The sequence below is a fragment of the Myiozetetes cayanensis genome, unplaced genomic scaffold (genome assembly GCF_022539395.1).
Source record: "Myiozetetes cayanensis isolate MyiCay16 unplaced genomic scaffold, myiCay2020 scf12, whole genome shotgun sequence".
In the NCBI taxonomy this organism is placed as follows: Eukaryota; Metazoa; Chordata; class Aves; order Passeriformes; family Tyrannidae; genus Myiozetetes; species Myiozetetes cayanensis.
The window spans coordinates 11,982,567-12,003,548 of record NW_026086826.1 but is presented as its reverse complement, the minus strand read 5'-3'; the positions used below and the strand labels follow the sequence as shown (position 1 = coordinate 12,003,548).

Here is a 20,982-nt window from a genome sequence, read left to right as displayed (position 1 = left end):
ACTGCTGCATCCACTAGAATGCAGCCTGTTAGCCCACAGCAGGTTTCAATTATTCATCTCTTAATCAACTTCAGACTCACTTATTTAAAAGGATACAATTTTAACAATAAATCTCAAGGACAGTGTTAATTAAAAGCTAAATCTTGCCCTGAGCTGGACTTCCAAGGTCTACGAGAATGTTCACAGCCCATTTATTTATTCCAGCATTGTGTCAGTTATTAAATTACAGTAAATTAAAAACACAGTGACAGAGCAATAGCTAAAATAAGTGAGGCTTGTTGCATCTCACTTACAAAGGTTGCCAGACTTGTGCTCTGACAGGCTGCCAAGAAAAGTGAATGTAAAAGTCAGGGGCCCTCAGTTCAAAAACGTCCCATCATGAGCGTGAAGCGTTTCAGGCTCAGAGATGCCAGCAAAGATCCACCTACTGATCTTCCCTGGCCTCCTGAAAGCATTTAATGATATAAATCCATCTTCCTGACAATCAACTGGGAATTAAATGACCTCTTGTCATTTTAGGTGAAACACACTGAAAGCAGAGCTCAACGTGGTGCTCTCTCCACTCAGCACGCTGTGGAGAAAAAGGGATGTCTCCATCATGCTGCAGATTTGCAGGGAATTCACAGAGAGATAATGTGCTTTAGAAAGGAAAATCAAAACACATGGAATGAATAATTAACACATACCAAAAAACCCTAAAACGAAAATGCATAGAACGCTCGTTACTTATACAGCTCATCAACTGCTTCAGAGTAAACAAAACAATTACAAAGACACCTCCTTTCATCTGAAGCCAAGTTCATTTTGGAGGAGAGATGTTCACCCATGATAACTGACCTACTACAGGAAAAACTGGGAGAGGCAAAATCTCTTGTGAATACAGTGTAGGCTCCACAGTGCTCAGACAGACGTGAACTCTGCAGAGGTGTCACAGGTGCCAGTGATGTCCCCTGTTCAAGGAGCACGACCTCTCTCCATGAAGAGAGGTGAGGTAACAGAAGCTCTGCAGAGACAACTTCACTTGATCAAAAATGGACCTAGTCTTAGTCCTAACACTGATTTTAATTTGTTTTATCATTTGGCCGAGCTTCTCTTGGAGACTGCTTGGAGACTGCTCTGTTCACAGTCACACTTATCTTGGAGGGCAGAATTACTGAAACCAACTTCAACAGGAAGAAAAACCCCATGTCTGAGTTACACATTGCACTAACGTGGACATAAACACGGTAAGAGCTCAAGGTCCTCATGAGTTTTGAAACTAAGGCCACACAGACCCAAATCCCTCCTTCTCCAGCACGTTTCTCCCACTGAGGCAGGTTCCCTGAAGGAGCAGCCACGTTGGGCTGTATTGCCCAGCCACCCTGTGGACACTCAGGCAGCTCATCACAATTGCACCATCCATCCTATAAAGCTTGGCTCAACATCTTCAGGAGGGACTGGGCCACCTCCTTCAGAGGGGGACACAACAGCTGTCCTTGAAGAGGAATGTTCCCACTGTGAGTGTGGAAGTGCACAGCCTTCCATAGACAACCTCAAATTCTGAGGGTAAGAAAAGCATATTCCCAGTCTCTGGAGGGAATGTGTGAGGAGGTTATAAAGATGCCAAACGTTTTTCCTTGCTTATCTCTGATCTTCCCATTTCCCATGGCCTGCTGCTGTGCTCCGACACAGAGCTCCACCATTCCAGCTCTTCCCAGATCCCCAGATGTTCAGAGCTCTGCTGCAGACAGACAGAGCAGCTGGGAACGGGACAGGAGGACACACAAGGGACACCCCTTGGAGGAAAGGAGCACAAGGTCACAGGAAGCCCTCGTGCAGTATCGGTTTCAACATGTGACCTGAGCAGATTGAAAAAAAGCTTTTAATAAAATGCAGGCTTCCCCTGGAGCCTCCACTAACTTTTCTCAAAAACTCATCTAGTTATGAAACTTCCCCGTTGAATGCTGGGATGGCAAAGCCTGAACATAAAGCTGGGCCCAAATATCTGTTAGTGAGTGAAAGCACAGCTTTGTAAGGCCAGATCAGGGCATCAGCAGAGCTTATAAAAACCATGCAACATCTGCACAAAGTTACCAGCACTTCTGCTCCAGCTCTCTGGGAGTGTGTCTTGCCTCTACATACAGAGACTTGCCTTATTTTTTTTTTTAATTCACTTTTTTTCTTTTTTTTTTTTTTTTAACTTTCCCTGACACCAAGGCCAGACAGATCTCCTTCACCTTCAACATTCCCAAAACACCACGAATATGCCCAGGATCCCTGTCTCCAATGTGACATCACAGGATCATAAAATATCTTGAGTTGGAAGGGGCCCATCAGGATCATCAGTCCAGCTCCTGGCCCTGCACAGACACCCCAACAAACACCCCTGTCCCTGAGAGCATTGTCCAAACACTCCTGGAGCTCTGTCAGCCTTGGTGCTGTGACCACTGCCCTGAGGAGCCTGTTCAGTGCCCAACCACCCTCTGGGGGAAGAACCTTTTCTGAGATCCAACCTAAACGTCTCCAGCTCAGCTCCATGCCATTCCCTCGAGTCCTGTCGCTGGGCACAAGAGTGAAGAGACAAGAAGTCTCAGGAAGGCCCATCTGGGTTAAGCTGTGCCAGGAGCAGCAGCACCAAAGTGGCCTTGTTCCAGCTCCCACAGGGCCACACTGCCCCTCCCTGCTGACACCGCTGACACAGGACACTGCCTGCAGGAGACCCCGCTCTGCCGCTCTTGCCCCTGCTGTGAATCTGCTCTGTAGCACACTCTGACCACACAGGCACAGCCTCCACACAGCTCTCCAAAGGGCTTTGTTAGGGCAGGATCTCAAACACAATTAGTCTGTGAAACTCAAAAGAAGTAACAAGGCAGACTTGACCTGAGCTTTCTTCTGCCTCTGCCTTGGGCAGGAACTCCAGGTAATGACTTGTTGAAACACAGCAGAAAGAGCCCAGCTCTGTACACAGCCCTGCTGGAACACAGCCCTGGCCCCACAGCTCATTTGTACCTGTCAGCTCCTCCTCTGGAGCAGCGCCTGCCTCTCTGTCCCTGTTGGTGACCACTCGGCATTGTTTTTTCAGCAATCCAATCTAATAATGATCCTCCAAGTCTGTGTCCATCCCACCAATACACACCACAGGATTCCTTTCACGAGCCACCAGCCATTTCCTTCCATGTAGTGCTGTGCAGATTTACTTGGAAACAGTGGCACTCCGATGTCTCCACTTCAGGAGGAGATCCTGGAAAGCAATCTTCCTCCCTACGGGATGCTGGCACGGAAGTACGCTGAGGAGTCTGCCTTATTGCTTTCCCTCACTAAAGGGTTTCTTTCCCAAGCTACTTCTTTTTCCCAAGCTGCCTGACTTTGGCAGAGCATCGTTTTCAATATCACATCGCATTAGACTCCAAATATCTGCGAGTTCTTTTATTTTACATTATATTCCCAGGGAGACCTAAAAGAACTTTGCTATTGAATAATTGTAATATTTAGAGCTTTATTTATTACATAACACACCAGTGGTATCTGTTTAAGCTGAAATTCTTCCATTTTCCCACCTTAGCAAACTCCATAGTCCTCCTGTGCATTGTCTTTTCAGCCCACTTAAATGACCTTAATCACATTCAAGCCTCTCACATGCCACACTCCTGGCAGGGACAGCAGCGACTCTGCTTGTAAACACACAGAAAAAAATGGTAACTTCTTCTGCAGCACCTGATCAAACGCAATTTTACACCAATTGTAAAATTTCAGGTATTTTACATCATTCCTTTCACCACAAAGTGTGTAAAACTGCAATCACCAAACCTACAGAAGCAGCCTTCAGCTAACACCAGGATTTTGTTGTTCTTTCCAAAGAATCACAGACAGCTGCTCTCATGTTCATTTCACTATTGTTCTGTTTTAAAATGTGCAGATTCCTTGACTTTCAACACCTCCACAATTAGAATGAAAAAGAAACCAGGATGGAAGAAGCCCTACAAAGTCACTTAACTATTCAACTGTTTGGAGCTGCCCCAGCCCCAAATTAATTTCTTTAAGCTCAGCTTTAGGGAGTTGGTTTGAAGACACAACCCCCACTTTGCTGATTTTTAAGAGCAGAAACTTGGATCAAAACCAGCATCTTAACATCAAAATAACTTCATCTGATATTCATTGAAGTGTTCCAAGGCGTAGGAGTCACTGTCAAAACTCAGGCTGGGTTATCCCTGTCACACCTCCACCTCCACAAGGCTGGGTGTGAGACTCTCCAGCTGTGCCAGGGCTGCCCAGATTCCTTTGGCTCAGGGAGCAATTTCCCCCGTGAAGCACCAGCACAGATTACCTGGATACCCACAGCAAGGTGAGAACATCACTCTGACACAGCAGATAAACCTCAGGGCTTTGCAGCGGAAAAGAACTCCAGCTCAAGGCTCTGCCAGAGTCCTAAAAATTGTTCCTTAGGATACAACATTTCAAAACATGCACAACCGTGAACATCAAATTCGCAATTGAGGATGACCGAGGGCGTTTTTTACAGGGCTTGGGGAAGAAAAGGTTTACACTTTTTCTTTTGTGTGAGTTAACTTTCTACATATTTCTGGCTTGGAAGACAATCGCTGTGTGCAAAGCAGCTGCATTTAGTTAGAGACGTTTTAAAAGAGTTTTCAACTCTGAGGTGCTCTTTTCCGTCTCAGAAGACATCTGCATTTCTACATCTGTTTCCAAAGAGTGGGATCCAGTGTCACACCTCAGGGAAACTCTTTTTTCCCCTCCTCTCTTTGCCTACTTAAATCCAAACACACAAGCTTTAAAACACTCCCCTGCCCAGGTCTCATTTGCGGTGCTTTAAATCCCTGTGAGTACGTAATTAACACAGCAGTTGCAGTAGATGTTAATTACAGAAACAAAGAAATGGTGTCCTGAAGATAATCTGCTGATACTTCAAGCCACTTTTGTCAAAAAATACCGGACTACAGCTCAAACAGTGCCATCTACTCTCATCCTCTAAGAGGCTTAAGGCAACAAAATCATTTTGTTTGTTTGTAAACTCGTTCCTGGATTGTGGCTGAACCAGCAGGCTGTGACCCACGGATGAAACAATCAACCACAGGCACTAATCAAGAGCTGGGGAACTTTATCTCACAAGTTTCAATGAAATCAGCAGTACCTGTAATCTAAAACATGATCTAGAGATCTGTGGGTTTACTACACGCTTTTAAAAGGCTTTTATACTATTAATGATTCTTCCATTGTGACTCCTCACAAAGTTACATGATCTGGAATAATAATAATAATAAAGCTGAACTGGGAATATCCAGAGTCACATACTGCCAAAAACATCCAAGCAGAGAGTTCCTGTTGCTTATATTGACATTACCTTTGTGCTTTAATTCAGAGCACTTGGGCCAGCCCATGAGCACCTTGGGAAGAGCATGAAAGACAGTGGGAATGGACAAGGGAAAATGTGCTTTTTGGGTTGTTTTGCTCATGAACAAAAAGGGAGCAGCAGCAGACAGTGGTCCACATTCTGTTTTTAAAAATATCAGCCTTAAAAGGGCAGGGACTGAAGGGTTTTGTATGTCTGGGGCAAAACCTGTTTACTCAACCATTCCACTTACCTTTAAGAAATTTGTAAAACATTTTATAATAGCTTTTTCTTTGTTTGTGTTTTTTTAATTAGTGTTAGATGTTCAGCTTCCCTTATTCTTCCACAAAACCCAGATCTTAAACAAGTGTGGGGGAAAACACAGTGTGTGGTTGTAACATGTGATAGATGTCTATCTATAAAAAAATAAATAAATCACTTGATCTGCCCATGAATCAACACTGTTAAGCATTTACCAAAGATATTACTTAAAATACAGGATATACTTCAGGGTGGAAAGTAACTGTACACAGTCACAGATCACAGTCCAGGCTGGAAGGGAACCTGGAAAGATCACCTTGTCCAACCTCACATGGGAAAGGGAGCCCAACTGAGATTATCCAGTCTCATCTTGGAAATCTTTCTTACATTGAGCTGAAACCTCTCTTGGTGTAACTTGTACTATAATGACTATATGAAGTCACACAGAAAGATGAATTCATACAATGAAAGATGTTTCCCAGCGGAATTCACAGTAAATAAGAAATGGCCAGTTTTGGACCCAATGAGATCAGTTGCTTTGTGCTCTTAGGGTTTGTTTCCCTTTCAGACTCTCAGAAACCCACAAATATTCATGTTATGACCCCAAGATTTTGAAATTATCTGAAAAACAGAGAAAAGAGGGTGCTTTTTTTTCCCCTTTAAAAATTACAAGTATTTGTTAAGCACACATAGCATTCCCTGGGGACTCTAGAAAACAACTTTTGAAAATTTTCCCATTGAGATGTCATGAAGAATTCCTACGCTAAGCCAGAACTCATCCAGCCACTCAATCAGCAGCGGGAGACTGGGATATCGGGAAGTCATTCAAACAGATCCACCCCTAACACACAGTCCCAGGTAACGGCATCATTAGGGACACCCTGAAACACCGAAATTCAGGCACAGGGATATGACAAGGGTTGTATCCGTTAGCTGGGATCAACTTTCAAAGGCAGTTATCCCACAATATCTGCAGCTTGGCTTAAATCTGGGCTTTTTCAGTTCTGAACTGAAACTCAACCAGCTTTATCTCTTTAGCATTCACTTTTTCTCCTTCTAAAATACTAAATACAGACATATTATCACCCAGGACTTCTCAGAAGTGGCTCGTGATTTAAGTGCCCACCGTAAAACACTTTTAAGCAGCCGGAGTTCACGAACATCCAACTCTTACTGAAATTCTCATGCAGGCGTCCAAAAACACTGCTCACTTTTTACTGACTTGGCCCCGAGGACTCAGTCCTTGCCCAACTCCAGCTATCCCAATTCCAAGGTCCCTTTCTGCATGTGCTCCGCTACCCTTTACACGTAAATCACTGGCAAAAAGAGGGCTGAAACCAGAACCTCGATAAAACAGGGGGATCGCGGGATAAATATCAGTCGTTAAAACCAAACCGAAGAGGCTTTCGGTAAAAAATAATAAATAAACAGATAGATAAATAAACAGATAAACATTTTTGAGGGATACAAGGGCAGCGAGACGGCAAAACATCCCCGTCCGAGCTGGCTCTAAAGCACAAGTCACAAGTGGGGTAACACACCTCGGGCACCATCAATCACGGACCGCAAAGCGGGACCGCCTGGGAATAGTTACGCCGGGAATAGTAACCGGCCCGAACACTTGGAAAAAGCTTTTTTACGAAGCAATTAAATCCAGACCGAGCATAAAGCCCCGAGTTCGTTAACGGGAGGCGGCGGGGCCGCCGGCTGTGCTGCCCTCACCCCTCACCCCTCAGCACCGCGGGCTGGGCGCCGCTCGGCACATCCCGCCCCGCTCGGTCCCCGCCGTGTCCCCCTTACCTTGCGTGGCGTCCCCGGGCTCGGCGCGGCTGCCCGCGCGCAGCAGCAGGAGCAGCGGGAGCAGCAGCGGCAGGCTCCGGTCCGCGCCGCCCGGCTGCTGCATTCCTGAGCCGGCGCTGCTCCCGCATCCACCGCGGGGCCGCCGCTCCTCCGTCCCGCGCTGTGCCGGCGGGCGGGGAAGGGAGCGCGGAGCCGCCACCTCCTCCTCCCTCAGCCCCTTCCCGCTGTCACCGCCCGCCCGCCCCGCGCTGCCCGGGCCCGCAGCGCCCCCTCCTGGCCCGCCCCGCGCGGCCGCCGCCGCCATTTTGTCCCCCCTCAGAGCGGCGGGGCCGGCCCGCCCTCGGAGCCGGGTTTGGGCGGCGATACTGGGGGATGTCATCCCTTCCCAAGGGGCTGCTCCTCAGACAGTAACTGCAGTCCGCGGGATTGTTGCGCTTGCCGGGCAAACACTTTTCACAGAATCACGGAATGTGTTGGAAAAGCTCTGCAGGATCGAGTCCAGCCTGTGCCCGATCCCCACCGTGTCACCCAGCCCAGAGCACTGAGTGCCACGTCCAGACGTTCCTTGGACACGTCCAGGGATGGGGACTCCACCACCTCGCTGGGCAGCCCCAGGGGGACTTAACGACCCTTTCCATGAAGAAATTCCTCCTAGTGTCCATCAAATCCAAACTTTTCCAGGCAGAGTCCAATTTTGTTCCATCCCTGGAAGGGGCATCGCTCACTGCCCAGATACAGCCATGGCTATGGGGAGGGCAGATGATCAGTCTTACATGATTTAAGTTTATCCCACTGACATCCATGGATGTGTTCTACTTTTTAGAGTCTTTCCAGTGAAACAGGCAAAGAAACTGAGAGCCAGCAGTGTGGGAAAATTATTTCTCCACTGTTCTTCATACATGAGTCGATAGTTAAAAGCTTCTAATTTTCTCCTCACAATATTTCAGATTTACTGGATACCTACTATTTTTCCAGTCAGTCGGGAACTCTTAAGTCTAGGGATACCTTCCACTATCCTCAGGTTGCTCCAAGCCCCATCCAGCCTGGCCTTGGACACTTCCAGGGATGGGGCAGCCCCAGCTTCTCTGGGCAACCTGTGCCAGGGCCTGACCACCCTCAGAGCCAAGAATTACTTCCCAATATCCCATCTAACCCTGCCCTCTGGCAGTGGGAAACCATTCCCCCTTGTTCTCTCCCTCCAGGCCCTTGTCCCAAGTCCCTCTCCAGCTCTCTTGGAGCCCCTTTAGGCACTGGAAGGAGCTCTAAGGTCTCCCTGGAGCCTTCTCTTCTCCAGGTGAACACCCCCAGCAATCCCAGCCTGGCTGCAGAGCAGTGGTGGGATTTCACCCACCACTGAGTGATTTCATTAAGTGAAATCAATATTGAACAGACTGATTTCTCCCAACCCTTCCTGAAAAGGAGACAGGACACTGCCAAAGCTCTTTGAAGCTCCGGGAGTGATAACTGCTTTCCATTCAGGAGAATGATCACATTCCTGGGATGCTTAGATTAGGTTTAAGATTTCAAAAGTCAGCAACTGTTTAATAAAAAGCTCATAAGCAGAGTGGAAACAAGGACAAGATTAAAGGAATTTCCTTCTCACTTCCTGCTAGATCGGATCCCTTAGGCTTGCCTTGTGCCATATGAATCTTGTATTTCTTGTCAGACGCTAACACAGTTTCAAGAGGAGGAAGAAACCCAGATAAGCATCTGGCTGCATGTTGGGGAAGGAGATTGAGGTCTGGAACTACCTTCTCCTCACACATATACACGTGCACATATTCCTCCTCACACCAGGGAGGACAAGGACGAGAGATTATCCACTGCCTCATGAAAGCTCACTAATACACAGACATGAATTAAATGGAAGAGGCAAGCCAAGCTGGGTACTGTTCTAGCATCTGATGTGACACATGGAAGGGACTGTCAGCTGCTGGTGCCTGTGTTTGTGCCAGTTTAGGTCCTTGAACCACTACCCTCAACAGAGGTGAACAAGGCAGGCCTGGGTCCAGCCAAGAGTCTGGATCATCAGGCAATGTCTGACATCAGGCTGAGAAGTCAGCTACAGGTCAGGGTCCACTCCTCAGGATCCATTCCAGCAGATCTGCAGGGATAAGACGGGTCTGAGGTCAAGCAGGGAAGTCCATCCACTCCTCAGTGTCCAGCCCAGCAGGGTCCATAGCCAGGAACAGGGATGAGGGAGAGTCAGACTCCCCCTCCTAGGCAGGAGCTGAGGGGGTCAGGGCTGAGCTCAAAGAGCCTCTGGGCAAGGGTGTGGGGAGGCCCCAGCTGAGGGTGGTCAGTCATTAAGAGCAATGAGCACCCTCAGGGTCCTGACACTTATCATGTAGACAGGGAATACCAGAGCTGCTGCCAGTGGGAAGGTCAGGCCGTGCAGCTGGGGTTGGATTGCTGCAGCACCAGCCCAGGCTTGCCTACCCTGACCCTCTGAAGTGACATTTCAAGTTACTTCTGACTGATCTAACAGCAAGAAAAAGTCTCTTTTGTCTCCTGTATGTTCACCCAGGCAAGGCCATTCAACTAAACCTGTGATGAGAGAAAATAGGAGCGATGTTCCTGCAGATGAGCCAGCTGGGTCGGTTCCCCACAGCTGCTGGAGTGCTGGATCCAGCAAAGGCAAGTGGGACCCTTCTCCAGGGCCTTCAGTTATCCTTTTGGCAGCAACCTGCTGTTACACTTCTTCAGCTGCAACACAAAAGTGTTTCCTTCACCTCTCTGTTTGTTGTGCAATGAAGTGAAATGTCCATGAGATCCAGATTCCTCTGAGCTGGGCACTCCTGGCCTAAAGATACCAAAAAACTCTCTGGCAGATGGAGAAACGAAAAGCAGATTCTCCAAGTTTTCATTTAGCTACGTGCAGTGTGAGAGGATAAATCATTTATAATTAAAAAACAAACCGCTTATTTTTAGCTGCAAATCTACCAAAGTGCATGCAATTAGCAAATCTAAATCACTTCCTGGCTCAGACTGTTCAGCACAGCACAGCAAAGAAAGTTAAACCAGACGTTTGGGAGCTCATGGTACATCTGCTCTCAATCTGCAGCCTTTGGAAATCAATACAAATATTCTCCCTGCTTTAACATGCTGCAGTCTGTCAGCCCACAGTGGAAGGGCTAAAAATATATTGAACAAAGGAACAGAGTAGACACAGCCTGAACACCAAAAAATTGATAGCACAGAGTATCCATAGTGATGGCAAAGAGTAGCCAAGGTAAGGACAAGCACTGGCTCGGGAGGACAAATTAGGGTTTCTCCTACATGGCTCTGGAGATGGAGTGCACAGATAAAGCTCTGGAAGGTGACTCTGGGGAGAAGAATCAACCATTTGGTCCATGTCCACATATTTTAAAACAACGAAAGGCCTGTTGTCAATATCTTTGTGGAATTAGTTCCCGCAGGGAAAATGTATTACACAGAAAACTTTTTTATTCTTCTTTTTTTTTTTTTCTTTTTTTTTTTTTTTAAATGAAAAGATAGCAAAGAAGCTGTCTGGGAATGATTTGTAAGTACAATAAACCTCACAAGAGGATGATAAGCAAAGTATTGTAAGAGAATCGTGTCAGAAGTACAGCAAAATAAAAGAGAAACATTTCACATTTGTAGTTACTGACAGTGTGTGTTCTTAAGTATCATGTCACATTATAAAAGAATCCTTGTTTTCCTTTCCATCTTTCACTAATATTCCTATTAATCTATTCCAGATTTCTTGATTCCAGCATTTGAAGCCGTATCAGTCATCCTTCCCCCACTTGAAATCCAACTGGAATTACACCAGCGTATTCAGGGTTCCACAGTGGAACCTGGAGGTGTGGTTTGAACTTCCCGTGGATTACTAGAATCCGTGCATCCATGAAACCACCACGTGTAAATCTGATTTCACTCTAGATATTTCAATTACAAGATGGAGAACAATTGCTGTTACTTTTAAAAGAGGGAAGATTTAGACATATCTTACACTCAGTTCTTTAGAAAAGGGATTCTGTTTAACTTACATGAAGACTTATCCACTTGACGTGTCTTTCGTTTCATAGTGGAATTTGAGGAGCAAGTGCCATGCAAATAATAACATGTTTCTTTGAAAAGAACAGGACATGTGAGCATAAATCTGAATTCCCTAAAAGAAATTAGCCCCGGCATAGAGAACAGGCACGTACAAGACAGACATGCCTTGTGCTGTGTGATAGATGTCCTGGAAAGGTCACTTTAAGAAATACAGATATTGGCCAACGTGCATGTGAAAAATTTTACTTTACACTATCCTGTAGCAAAAAAAAGGATCATTTTTCTTTTGTTCACAAGTCCATGAAAAGTGGTTGATAAACCTGGTGATCACGACAGGACACTATTAACAATTAAGGCTGGTTTCAGTGTTTGTGTTTGCAGCAGGACTAAGAAAAGACACCAAGGACAGGGAGATAATGGATAGTGCTCCATGGGATTGTTTAGTTGAGTTAAATCCAGTGCTGATCTGTGGCTTTCCTTGCTGGAATCAGGCAGGGCAGGTCATCGTGGAGTGACCCAAGGTGTGTCCATAGGTAATGGGATACACATCCCCTTCTAGGGGCTACAGGTTAGACCAGTGCATTTGTGCCGGTCTTTGCAACAGCTCTGTCCCCTTCCCAGGCTGCATTTTTCCTGTGCCTTAAGAGGAAAGCAAAGGATCAGGGAGCCTTGGGGAACGTGGCAGAGAGCACTGCCAGGGCAGCAATGACACAGGGAGCATCAGGACGTGCAGGTCAGCCTTGTTCAGATCATCTGCTTCGGTCTGTGGTCTGGGAGTACTTTGAAAATTGGCAGGAGAGTATGGAAAATATAAAAGGAAAAGCCTTGAAACAGACCACAATTCTTTCATATGTGTGTTACACTGGAATTATTTATATGTATGTATATACACCAGGAGGACTCTGTTCTTTACATCCTTAAATTACAGACCTTCATAATATGTAATGTCACCCTTCTGGAAAAATGAGGGTGATAGAATGGGACACAAACACCAGCAACTACTTAATAACACATGCAAATATTGGCATGCTTGTTGTGCCTTATTTTTGTTGTTGTTATTACTTTATTTTTGGAACTGTGTGTTGGCACTCCAGCATTGCCTTACATTTGAGCTCCATTGTGCACTTTGAAGGCCTTAATTTAACCAGCAGACATGGTGCAGTCAGAGGAAGAAGTGTGTAAGTCACACAGTGTGGGTATTTACACTTCACATGCTGAGCTTTGTAGTCATCCTTTGGGAGGAAAGAGTTACAGTTATTTTATCTCTGTCTTTCTCATTAGCTCCAGAAGGAAGTCTTGGAAAGAAGGCAATGGATTTATGGCTCAGTTCAGGTTGGTTGTCCTTTTCACAGAACATCTCAGGTAATTTCAGGTGAAACTCCTCCTTAACTTCAAAGTTCCTCCCACAGAGTTTGTTTGCTTTTCCCAAAAGGAATCAATTAACCCAGTCCTCAAAAATCCTGACTCAGGGAGGAGACTATTGAGGCAATAGTTTGGAAAACTGAACAATATTCCCCTCAATAATCCATGATCACACCACCTGCAGGTAGCCCTGGCCCAAGCGGGAGTAAATAGTCCTGCAGGGGAGGCACTGTCAGGATGAACAGGGGAGATTTCACCACCTTCCTAAACGTTCCCATCGTTGTGGCCAGGCATGTGAAGCAGTAAAATCCTTCAGCCATTAGAGGAAGGAGAACATCAAAAGTTTTGCAGGAGAAAAACAGATCCAGGCTTGGTGCTTTGACAGGTTCCCAAGGTGGCCTCTGCATCTGCCTTTACAGTGTATTTACTTACCAGTCTACCCAGGGATTTCATTAAGGATTTGGTGTTTTAAACAGCTTTTTATTCCAACAACATTTCAAGGCACCCTTAAGACTCTCAGTTAAGACAAACTGAACTGGGGATCCATGGGTGGAATTTGCCTGGAAGTTAGTGGGGTTTGGGTATCAGGTTTATAGCCTGATGTTGTACTATCTCCCATCTCGTATTTTCCACTCATTTTGCATGTAAAACTTTTACTGCTGTCAGCATGAGTTTAGGGGGCCACTAAAACTGAGACTATGCCCCCAGGACCCAACATGATGTAAGGGACCCCCTTTACTTAGAACAATTTGGCTGCACTAAATCTTGATGCTGAATGTTTGGGTTAGTTCCCCCATAAACCTCATCTGCTGGATTTATATATTTTGGCTCCTTTTATTTTGACTCTGGTGGCTAAATTTTGCAATGGGCTTTAAGTGAATGCAATTCCACTCACACCAGCAGCAAATGTGCAGCACAGTGGGTATTTCTGGTTGTGTAAATACAGGGATGTATAAATACAGTCTGGGAGGATGCTGAGGGGACCCACTTGGTGGGGTTTCGGTGAGTGCTCAGCACCTCCAGGGAGAAATTCCAGCCCTTCCAAGCTCCCCACAGCATCTGTGGTCCTTTTCTGTAGCCCTTTGTCCCAGTCACAGCACACGGTGCATTTGCTTATCACCTTTTTAATCACAAACTCTGAAATATTCATTTTCCTGTGTTCTAAAAGCACACTTCTCTCTGCAACAAAGAATTATGTCAATTAGGAGGATGATGGAGATGTATTTTTCCCTCTACAGCTCTATGAAATTTAGCTTTCTCTCACATGGGTGTGGGTTTTTAAATAAAGCAGTATTTCAGTAATGGCTTCAGTGGGATTTTTTAATTCTTTTCCTCTATTTAGAGTTGGTGTTTTTTTTTAAAATCCATTTCAATTCCAGTGAAAATGCCTCTGATCTGATAAAGGAGATGAAGTCACTGCCTAGGCTTACTATTTTATTTCCATAAGGTTTGAAAGTTTTGTTCCCTGCAGTGTTTTGGAGCCCAGGAGTATTCATCTGTTTTGTAAAAGGAAAGTTCTACGGAACAACATTTGGTCACTGTTGTCTGAATTTCATTATTCTGTTCTCCAGACTAGCAGAGGGGAAAAGTGCAAGTTAGCTGGGTCACAGTCTGAAATGTGAGAGCAGTCAACTTTTTCTGAAGTTTATGGGAATGAAAGGAAATTTAATACTGCTCAAAAGCAAGATTTAAAGTTGCATCATGTGAAAACAATTGGAGAAGTTTAATCCCGAGGTCTTGGGTTATTTGGTAACTTACATGACCATTTGTCAGCCCGCAAAAGATGGAGTTGGCTTTGCCTCTGTTAACAGTTGGCCTCTGTTTTGGAGTGGTAAGGGAACAAACACAAGTTATATTGGGTTTATAGACCCTACTAGTTCTATTCTTCTTTGTCCTTTCAGCCCCTGACATGTCTGCTTGTCTCCAGCGTGGATCTCCCACCGATCTGGGCAACACGTGCTGACAAGCCTTTCATGTGAGAGGGGCTGCGGGGCCTGACAGCTTCTCAGCCTTCTGAAAAGCTGAATACATATCCATAATTTAACCTTTACCTCTCAGGCTCATACATCTCATTGTATGTGGAATAAAAGCCATGGGACCCCGGGATGTAACTGAACACTGCGTGTTTTGTAATGTTTCCAGTGCATCGTTTATGCTAAAAGATGTTGGTGAAACATTCTTTACATTTATAGCAGTTCCTATGGAGTGAATTAAAGTGAAAATCTACAGAGCTTTAAATGCATAAAAATTAGAGATGTCTTCAAGAGTGTTCCAGTAAAAATTCCATCCAATTACTTTTAGCAAAGTCTGTTGCTGTTAGGAAAATTCTCTGGGAAGGTAGCCTGTGTATTCTCCTGCCGTGGATACGTCCTCTCTGGTTTTGGCATCAGCACCTTCTGTGTTTGGCCATCACTAACAGGCTCTCCACAGAGATTTAAAATAATGGTAATCATCACTAAAGTGAAAAAAATGGTGTCAAAACTTGTTTGTGAAGGACATCTCAAGTGTTGTTTTGAGGGAGTTGAGTCCCACAGCAAGACTGACTTTTCAGAAGATCTTCGGGGTGTGTGCAGGGTTGTGGCCGTGGAGCTGCTGCACCACTGGACAAGTGAGGTTTAATCCCTTCCCTTTTTTCCCTCAGTTTGAATCTGTTTGTTTCTCAGGTTCATTTATAAGTTGCTTTTACCAGCTCTGAAAATTATGGTTTGTAGAGTTTGTTTTCCACCTGACTGCACAGTAACTACTCGGACATCCAGCTGGAGCTCCACGAAGGGAATTTTAGTCAGTGCTGGAAGTAAGGACCAGAGGAGGGTTTGTAGATGATGTTAAATACTAATCATGAAGTCCTGTGTTCCCACAGTACTGCAGAAGAGAAAGGAAACCTTGAGGGGAAACATATCGTGTATGGAGGTGGCAAGTTGGGAGAGGAGCCTGTGAAGGAGACTGCAAAGGAGGAAAAGCTGGAAACAAAGAAAGGAAAAAGGAGAGAAGAAACTCCAGAAATTCAGATGAAAGATCCCGTGTGCACACTGAGCCACAAACCACTGTGCACAATTGGGCAGGAACTAGTGCACAGTGAGAGGAATCTGTTGCATTTCCCTGCATGTACAAAACCATTCCCGTGAAACACCGAGCACCGATTTGCTGTGATGGCAGAAGAAATCAGCACTATGTTATTTCTACAGGAGCTGAGCTATTTCTGCAGCTTCTTCCACACACAGTAATATGTTCCCAGACATACATGGGCACATTCAGCTACTCTGGCTTTTCAAGACCTGTATCTAAAATTGAAAAATGCAGTTCAGCTGCTTTTTATGAGACATCTACAAGAGCCAGTTCAAAGCTGAACATCCAAGAGCTGCTTAAAAAATGACTTTGATTCCCCCTGATAGAGAGCTTACCAGTGCAGCTGGGGAGCTGAAACCACTGATGTCTAATTTCACTGCTGCTGCTCTTTAATTTGAACTGATCTATTCCATCTCTTTTTATTTTGAGAAAGCAGACAAATAAGATGTCTCACATTGCTCGTACTGCCATAAATGTTATCAGCAGTAACTGGCTGAAATGCTGCCAGGAGCTGCACTGTCCCACCTGCTGCTGTGAGCGAGACACTGAGGAGCAGCCCTGGACATGGCACAAACTCTGCTTTGCAATAAAGTGAAAAATAAAGGGCTCCAATTTACACTACATTTCTCCACTCTCCATAAAACCTAACAATTCCCCTTCCACTAAAGCAACGACTTTATCGGGAGGGCACTCAAAGCTAAAAACCAGCAAGTGTGGGGTGTGCTCTGACCTCTTGGAACTGGTGGGAGCTCGGGTGAAAAAGGCACTTAACTGGGCTGTATCCATTTTACCATTCCAATAAACTCCAACTGAGATATTTAAATAACACCTACATACTAATTCACTTCTTCAGCCTAAGCTGCATGTTACTGATGCTTTCATTTTGCTTTGGAAAAGGCTGTGCTTCTCCCTGGATAATGTAGGTGCCTGGAACTAGGCAGGACCATCATTTAACTATATGTGTATGTATTTCTTTCTCTGTCATCCCAGCGGCCAAACTCTCAAACAGTCGGAATTTCTTGCAAAGGGAGAAACACCTGAGCCAAATTAAACCCCAGCATTGTTTAAAAATCACATTCTTTCATGTTGTGCCATGGACTGTAAGAGCTGAGCTGCTGATTCCTGCCCTCAGAAAGCTCTTCTTTGAGGCTGACTGTAATTGCAGAGCATTTTAACACTTTTATCTTCGGGCTGTACAAGGACAGGACAGATTTGTAGACCCTGTCTCCAGCTTTTTACCCAGAGAGGCTCTTTGCAGGCAGGTGACCCCAGAGGAGAAGGCAAAGCTCCTCCTGCCAGCCCAGGAGCAACTGTCCAAGTCCTCCCTCATGGATGTGGTGGAGCTGATCATTCCTGAAGGTCTCCCAGCCCCACCATGGGGGGTTAATGGCATTGTGAAGGGACACACATGACTGGGAATTTATGCCAGAAACAACACAAGCACTCTGCTTGTGAACTTCCTAAACTCCTCCGCTTCCCTCCAGCTCCCCTCGTCTCCCAGGAGCGCTGGATAAACATGGAGTCAAATGATTCAAAGCTCTGCACACACGCTCACTGTGACACAGAGCTTTCTTTGCCTTTTATTCCCTCTACAACTTACCTTCTTTCCTTTCCTTTGTGCTGTGGATGCAGGAGGTTCACCAGGACCGGAAAGAGTGGAGGAGGGACTCCGGGGACAGGCAGGATTTTTTCACCAGCCTCTGCCTTGCTGTAGTAGAAGGGGCCTTATGACCCATCCAGCCCCATCCCCTGCCATGGGCAGGGACACCTTCCACTATCCCAGGTTGCTCCAAGCCCCATCCAACCTGGCCTTGGATGCTCCCAGGGATGGGGCAGCCACAGCTGCTCTGGGCAACCTGTGCCAGGGCCTCACCACCCTCACAGCCAAGGATTCCTTCCCAATATCCCATTTCATCCCAATGCCCCTGTAGGCACTGGAAGGGGCTCTGAGGTCTCCCTGGAGCCTTCTCTTCTCCAGGCTGAACACCCCCAGGTCTCTCATAGCAGAGGTTCTCCAGCCTTTGGAGCATCTGATCATCATCACTCACATGCCATATGAATCCATCCCAACAGCTGCAGCCTTGGCTCCTCTCACACACTGTCACACGAGCCTGGATGAATTTCAGACCTGGACTGTTGCTCCTTGCTAGGATTCCTCATCCTAATTAAAACCTAATTTGTTCCCTGCAATCAAGCTCTCTGTGTGTAGCTGAGTGTTCATCCACAGAGGAGAGTGGGAGTTTCCAGAACTGAAGTGCAGGTGGGATGCTGTGAGCAGCAGGTTCTGTGCTGACCTCTAAAGCCATTTCCCAGACTGGGAAATAGGGCTGTTATCCCTGTTAATTCTGGCTCGGAATCACAACCTGTGAAAACAAAGGCAGTAAAACCAAATCCCTCCTTTTTTTGGAGTTTTAATCCCTTCCAGTCTCCATACAGACCCCTCCACTGATCCCACCTCCACCCCAGCACCAGCTCCTGATCCCATCCCGTTCTTGCCAGGATCCCCTGACCTGCTCCTTATCCAGACCCTGCTCCTCGCTGGTCCCACTGCACCATTCCTGGGATTTTTCCAGAGCCTCACTGAGATGGGGAGTGCACAGGAACACTAAGAGAAGGGATGAGAGCAGCTCTTCTGGTGGTGGAGAAAGTGCCCAGAGGCACGGGGATGTGCTGATGGTCCCACGTCCCTGGTCGGTGTGTGAAAATATGGAGGGAGTAAATGAGAATTGGTTGATTTTAGTTGGTAATTTGTTAACTATCCCCACCTCAGCCTGGGAACAGCTCTTGATGCTGTGATGGGAACATGCCAAATAACACATTTTTTTCAGTGGTACCTGGAAATTTTGTCCCAAACTCTGCATGCTGAAGATCTGGGCATTATGAACTTTGGATTTCTCACATGGAATTACCCCCCCAATAACAGCCCTGTGCAGCATTTCCCTGAACTGTTTTAGCCAGTCTCAAAGCGACCTGTGGTTCACCAGGCTGGATTTCAGCTTTGTGCTGTGGAGTCCACACTTAGGACCCAGCTGGGCAGCTGGTGCACTCACCAAGGGCCTCAGAGATGCAGGAATTGTGACCAAATCCCTGGATTACTGGTGAAATCACGCTGGAGTGAGGTGTGCCAAGACTCTGGCTCAGTTTGAGACAGCCTGGAGACTCTTTACCAATGCTGCCATCTAGAGAGAGACAGTCTCTGCCGGGATGGAAGATCCTACAGACAACCAGGATTTAGAGCTTTTCTGCCTGGACCACAAGGTGCACGTGCAGTAGAACCATCAGCCCATGTACTGGAACACTCTGGGCACTGGTTCCTGCCAGCTCCACTTCTGGCCATGGCACCTCTGTATGGACCCCCTGGATGGGACAAGGAAACCCAGAGCTCTGCTCCAGGCTCAGCTGTGGCTGCTCCTCCCAGACAGCTCCTGTGATGGCTTTTCCTTTCTGTGCAGTGAAACTGCAGCCATGAATCCTGCATTACGTAACCGCGGGGTAAAGCCTAAAGCAGCGGCTGGACACACATCTGGATCTAATTGGGCTCCTCTGGGACAGGAGCCCTGTGCTTTGGCCTGGAGAGAAGCAAGGAAAGAGCAGCAGTAATTTTTCATGCAGATTTCCAGCTGCAGAGGGGTCTGTGCAAGCCCCCCTGGACACAGCTTTGGCAAAGGTGGCCCATTAAGTGCTGCATGGACTGACAATGCTCCCACTCCTGCAGTCACTGACTGGGAAGGGATCTGCTGGAAAAGTGGTTTTCCTGAGAAAATCAGGACTAACTGGAACTCAGAAGTCTCCTGTACCCAAAGCTGCACTGTTTATCCTGAACCACCAGCCACTGTCCCTTCCTTTCTGTCTGGTCAGGGACTGCTGGCACTGGGGCAGCTGCCAAGAGCTACATCCTGCTCAGTGACCCCACAGGCAAATCCAGCCGGGCTTCCCCAGGAGGGATCTCTGGCCTGCAGCCATGGAATCACAGAATCACTGAGGTTGGAAAAGCCCTCTAAGATCATCAAGTCTAACCATTAACCCTGCACTGCCAATGCCAACACTAACCTGTGTCCCCAAGTGCCACATCCACACGGCTTTTAAATCCCTCCAGGGATGGGCATTCCAGCACTGCCCTGGACAGTCCCTTCCAGTGCCTGACCACCCTTTCCATGACGAAATTCCTCCTGATGTTCAACCTGAACCTCCCCTGGTGCTCTGCCTCTTGCTCTGAAGGTGCTGAAAGAAGTCAGGAGCGCCAGGAGAGGAGAGCTGGTGTCACCAGAGAGCTGTTAGCAGCAGTCAGCCCCAGTATGGGCAGAGAGCAGCTCTGAGCCCAGTTTGACTGAGCAGTGCTCACGGTTCCATCAGGAGGAGCCCAGGACTGACCTGCTTTAACAAGAGGCCATCCATAAACTCTGGGGTCACTTGTTCACCCAATGCTTAAAAGGCAAATTAGAGTAGCCAAATTGTTTCCCCCCCACTAAGCCCAGCTTTCTGCTTTAGTGCTCTGCATTTGGCTGGAGGGAAACCTCTGGAACACCATCCTGCCAAGGGAAGTGCTGGGCAGACATGGAAAACACAGCTCTCCCAACCTCAGGCACAGGCTTTTCTCAGGTCCTACCTCAGCTTTTAGCCTTTATTAACACCTCCTCTTCTCTCTTTACCCCCAACCCTGATCTAGATCATTTTACAGAGCAGCTTTAGGGCACTAACACAATTTACAAACTCCATTATTTGCAAATCCAGTTGTTCTTTATAATCAAATCAGATGAAGCTCATGGGTGCAAATCTAAATTCTGTGGTCCCTTTGAGTATTTTATAATCACAGCTTTATATTGTTTTCACACAGCTAACATCACACAGCTACACCTGTCTCCAAAGTGACCCTCTCTGTGCCCTTGGATAAGACACTGCACATTAATGCCTGCAAATCTGATTATTCCAAGGCTCTTACTGTCCACATTCATACTGTCCAAACAAGCTCATCAAAACCATCTTTTTGGGAGCCATGATGTGGGCAAATAAAAGAGCCCTGAGCAGTAACTCAGGGTGGCCCATCACTTTAATACCCTGCAATGCTCATTTCTGCATGGAGGGTTTGTTGGGAGGGGTTTCTTGCACAGAAGGCAGATGGAGATTCATTTTCATAACTGGTGTTT

General features: G+C 46.5%; 1 protein-coding gene across 1 annotated transcript in view; it reads right to left on the bottom strand.

The window, feature by feature from the left end:
* Positions 1 to 7,507, bottom strand: part of ROR1 (receptor tyrosine kinase like orphan receptor 1) — a 144,883-nt gene extending 137,376 nt beyond the window's left edge. The window contains exon 1 of the mRNA XM_050307435.1: positions 7,388 to 7,507. Within this exon, the coding sequence (XP_050163392.1) occupies positions 7,388 to 7,490 (103 nt within the window). The 5' untranslated portion in view covers positions 7,491 to 7,507. The remainder of the gene's footprint in view (positions 1 to 7,387) is intronic.
* Positions 7,508 to 20,982: the final 13,475 nt, after the last annotated feature.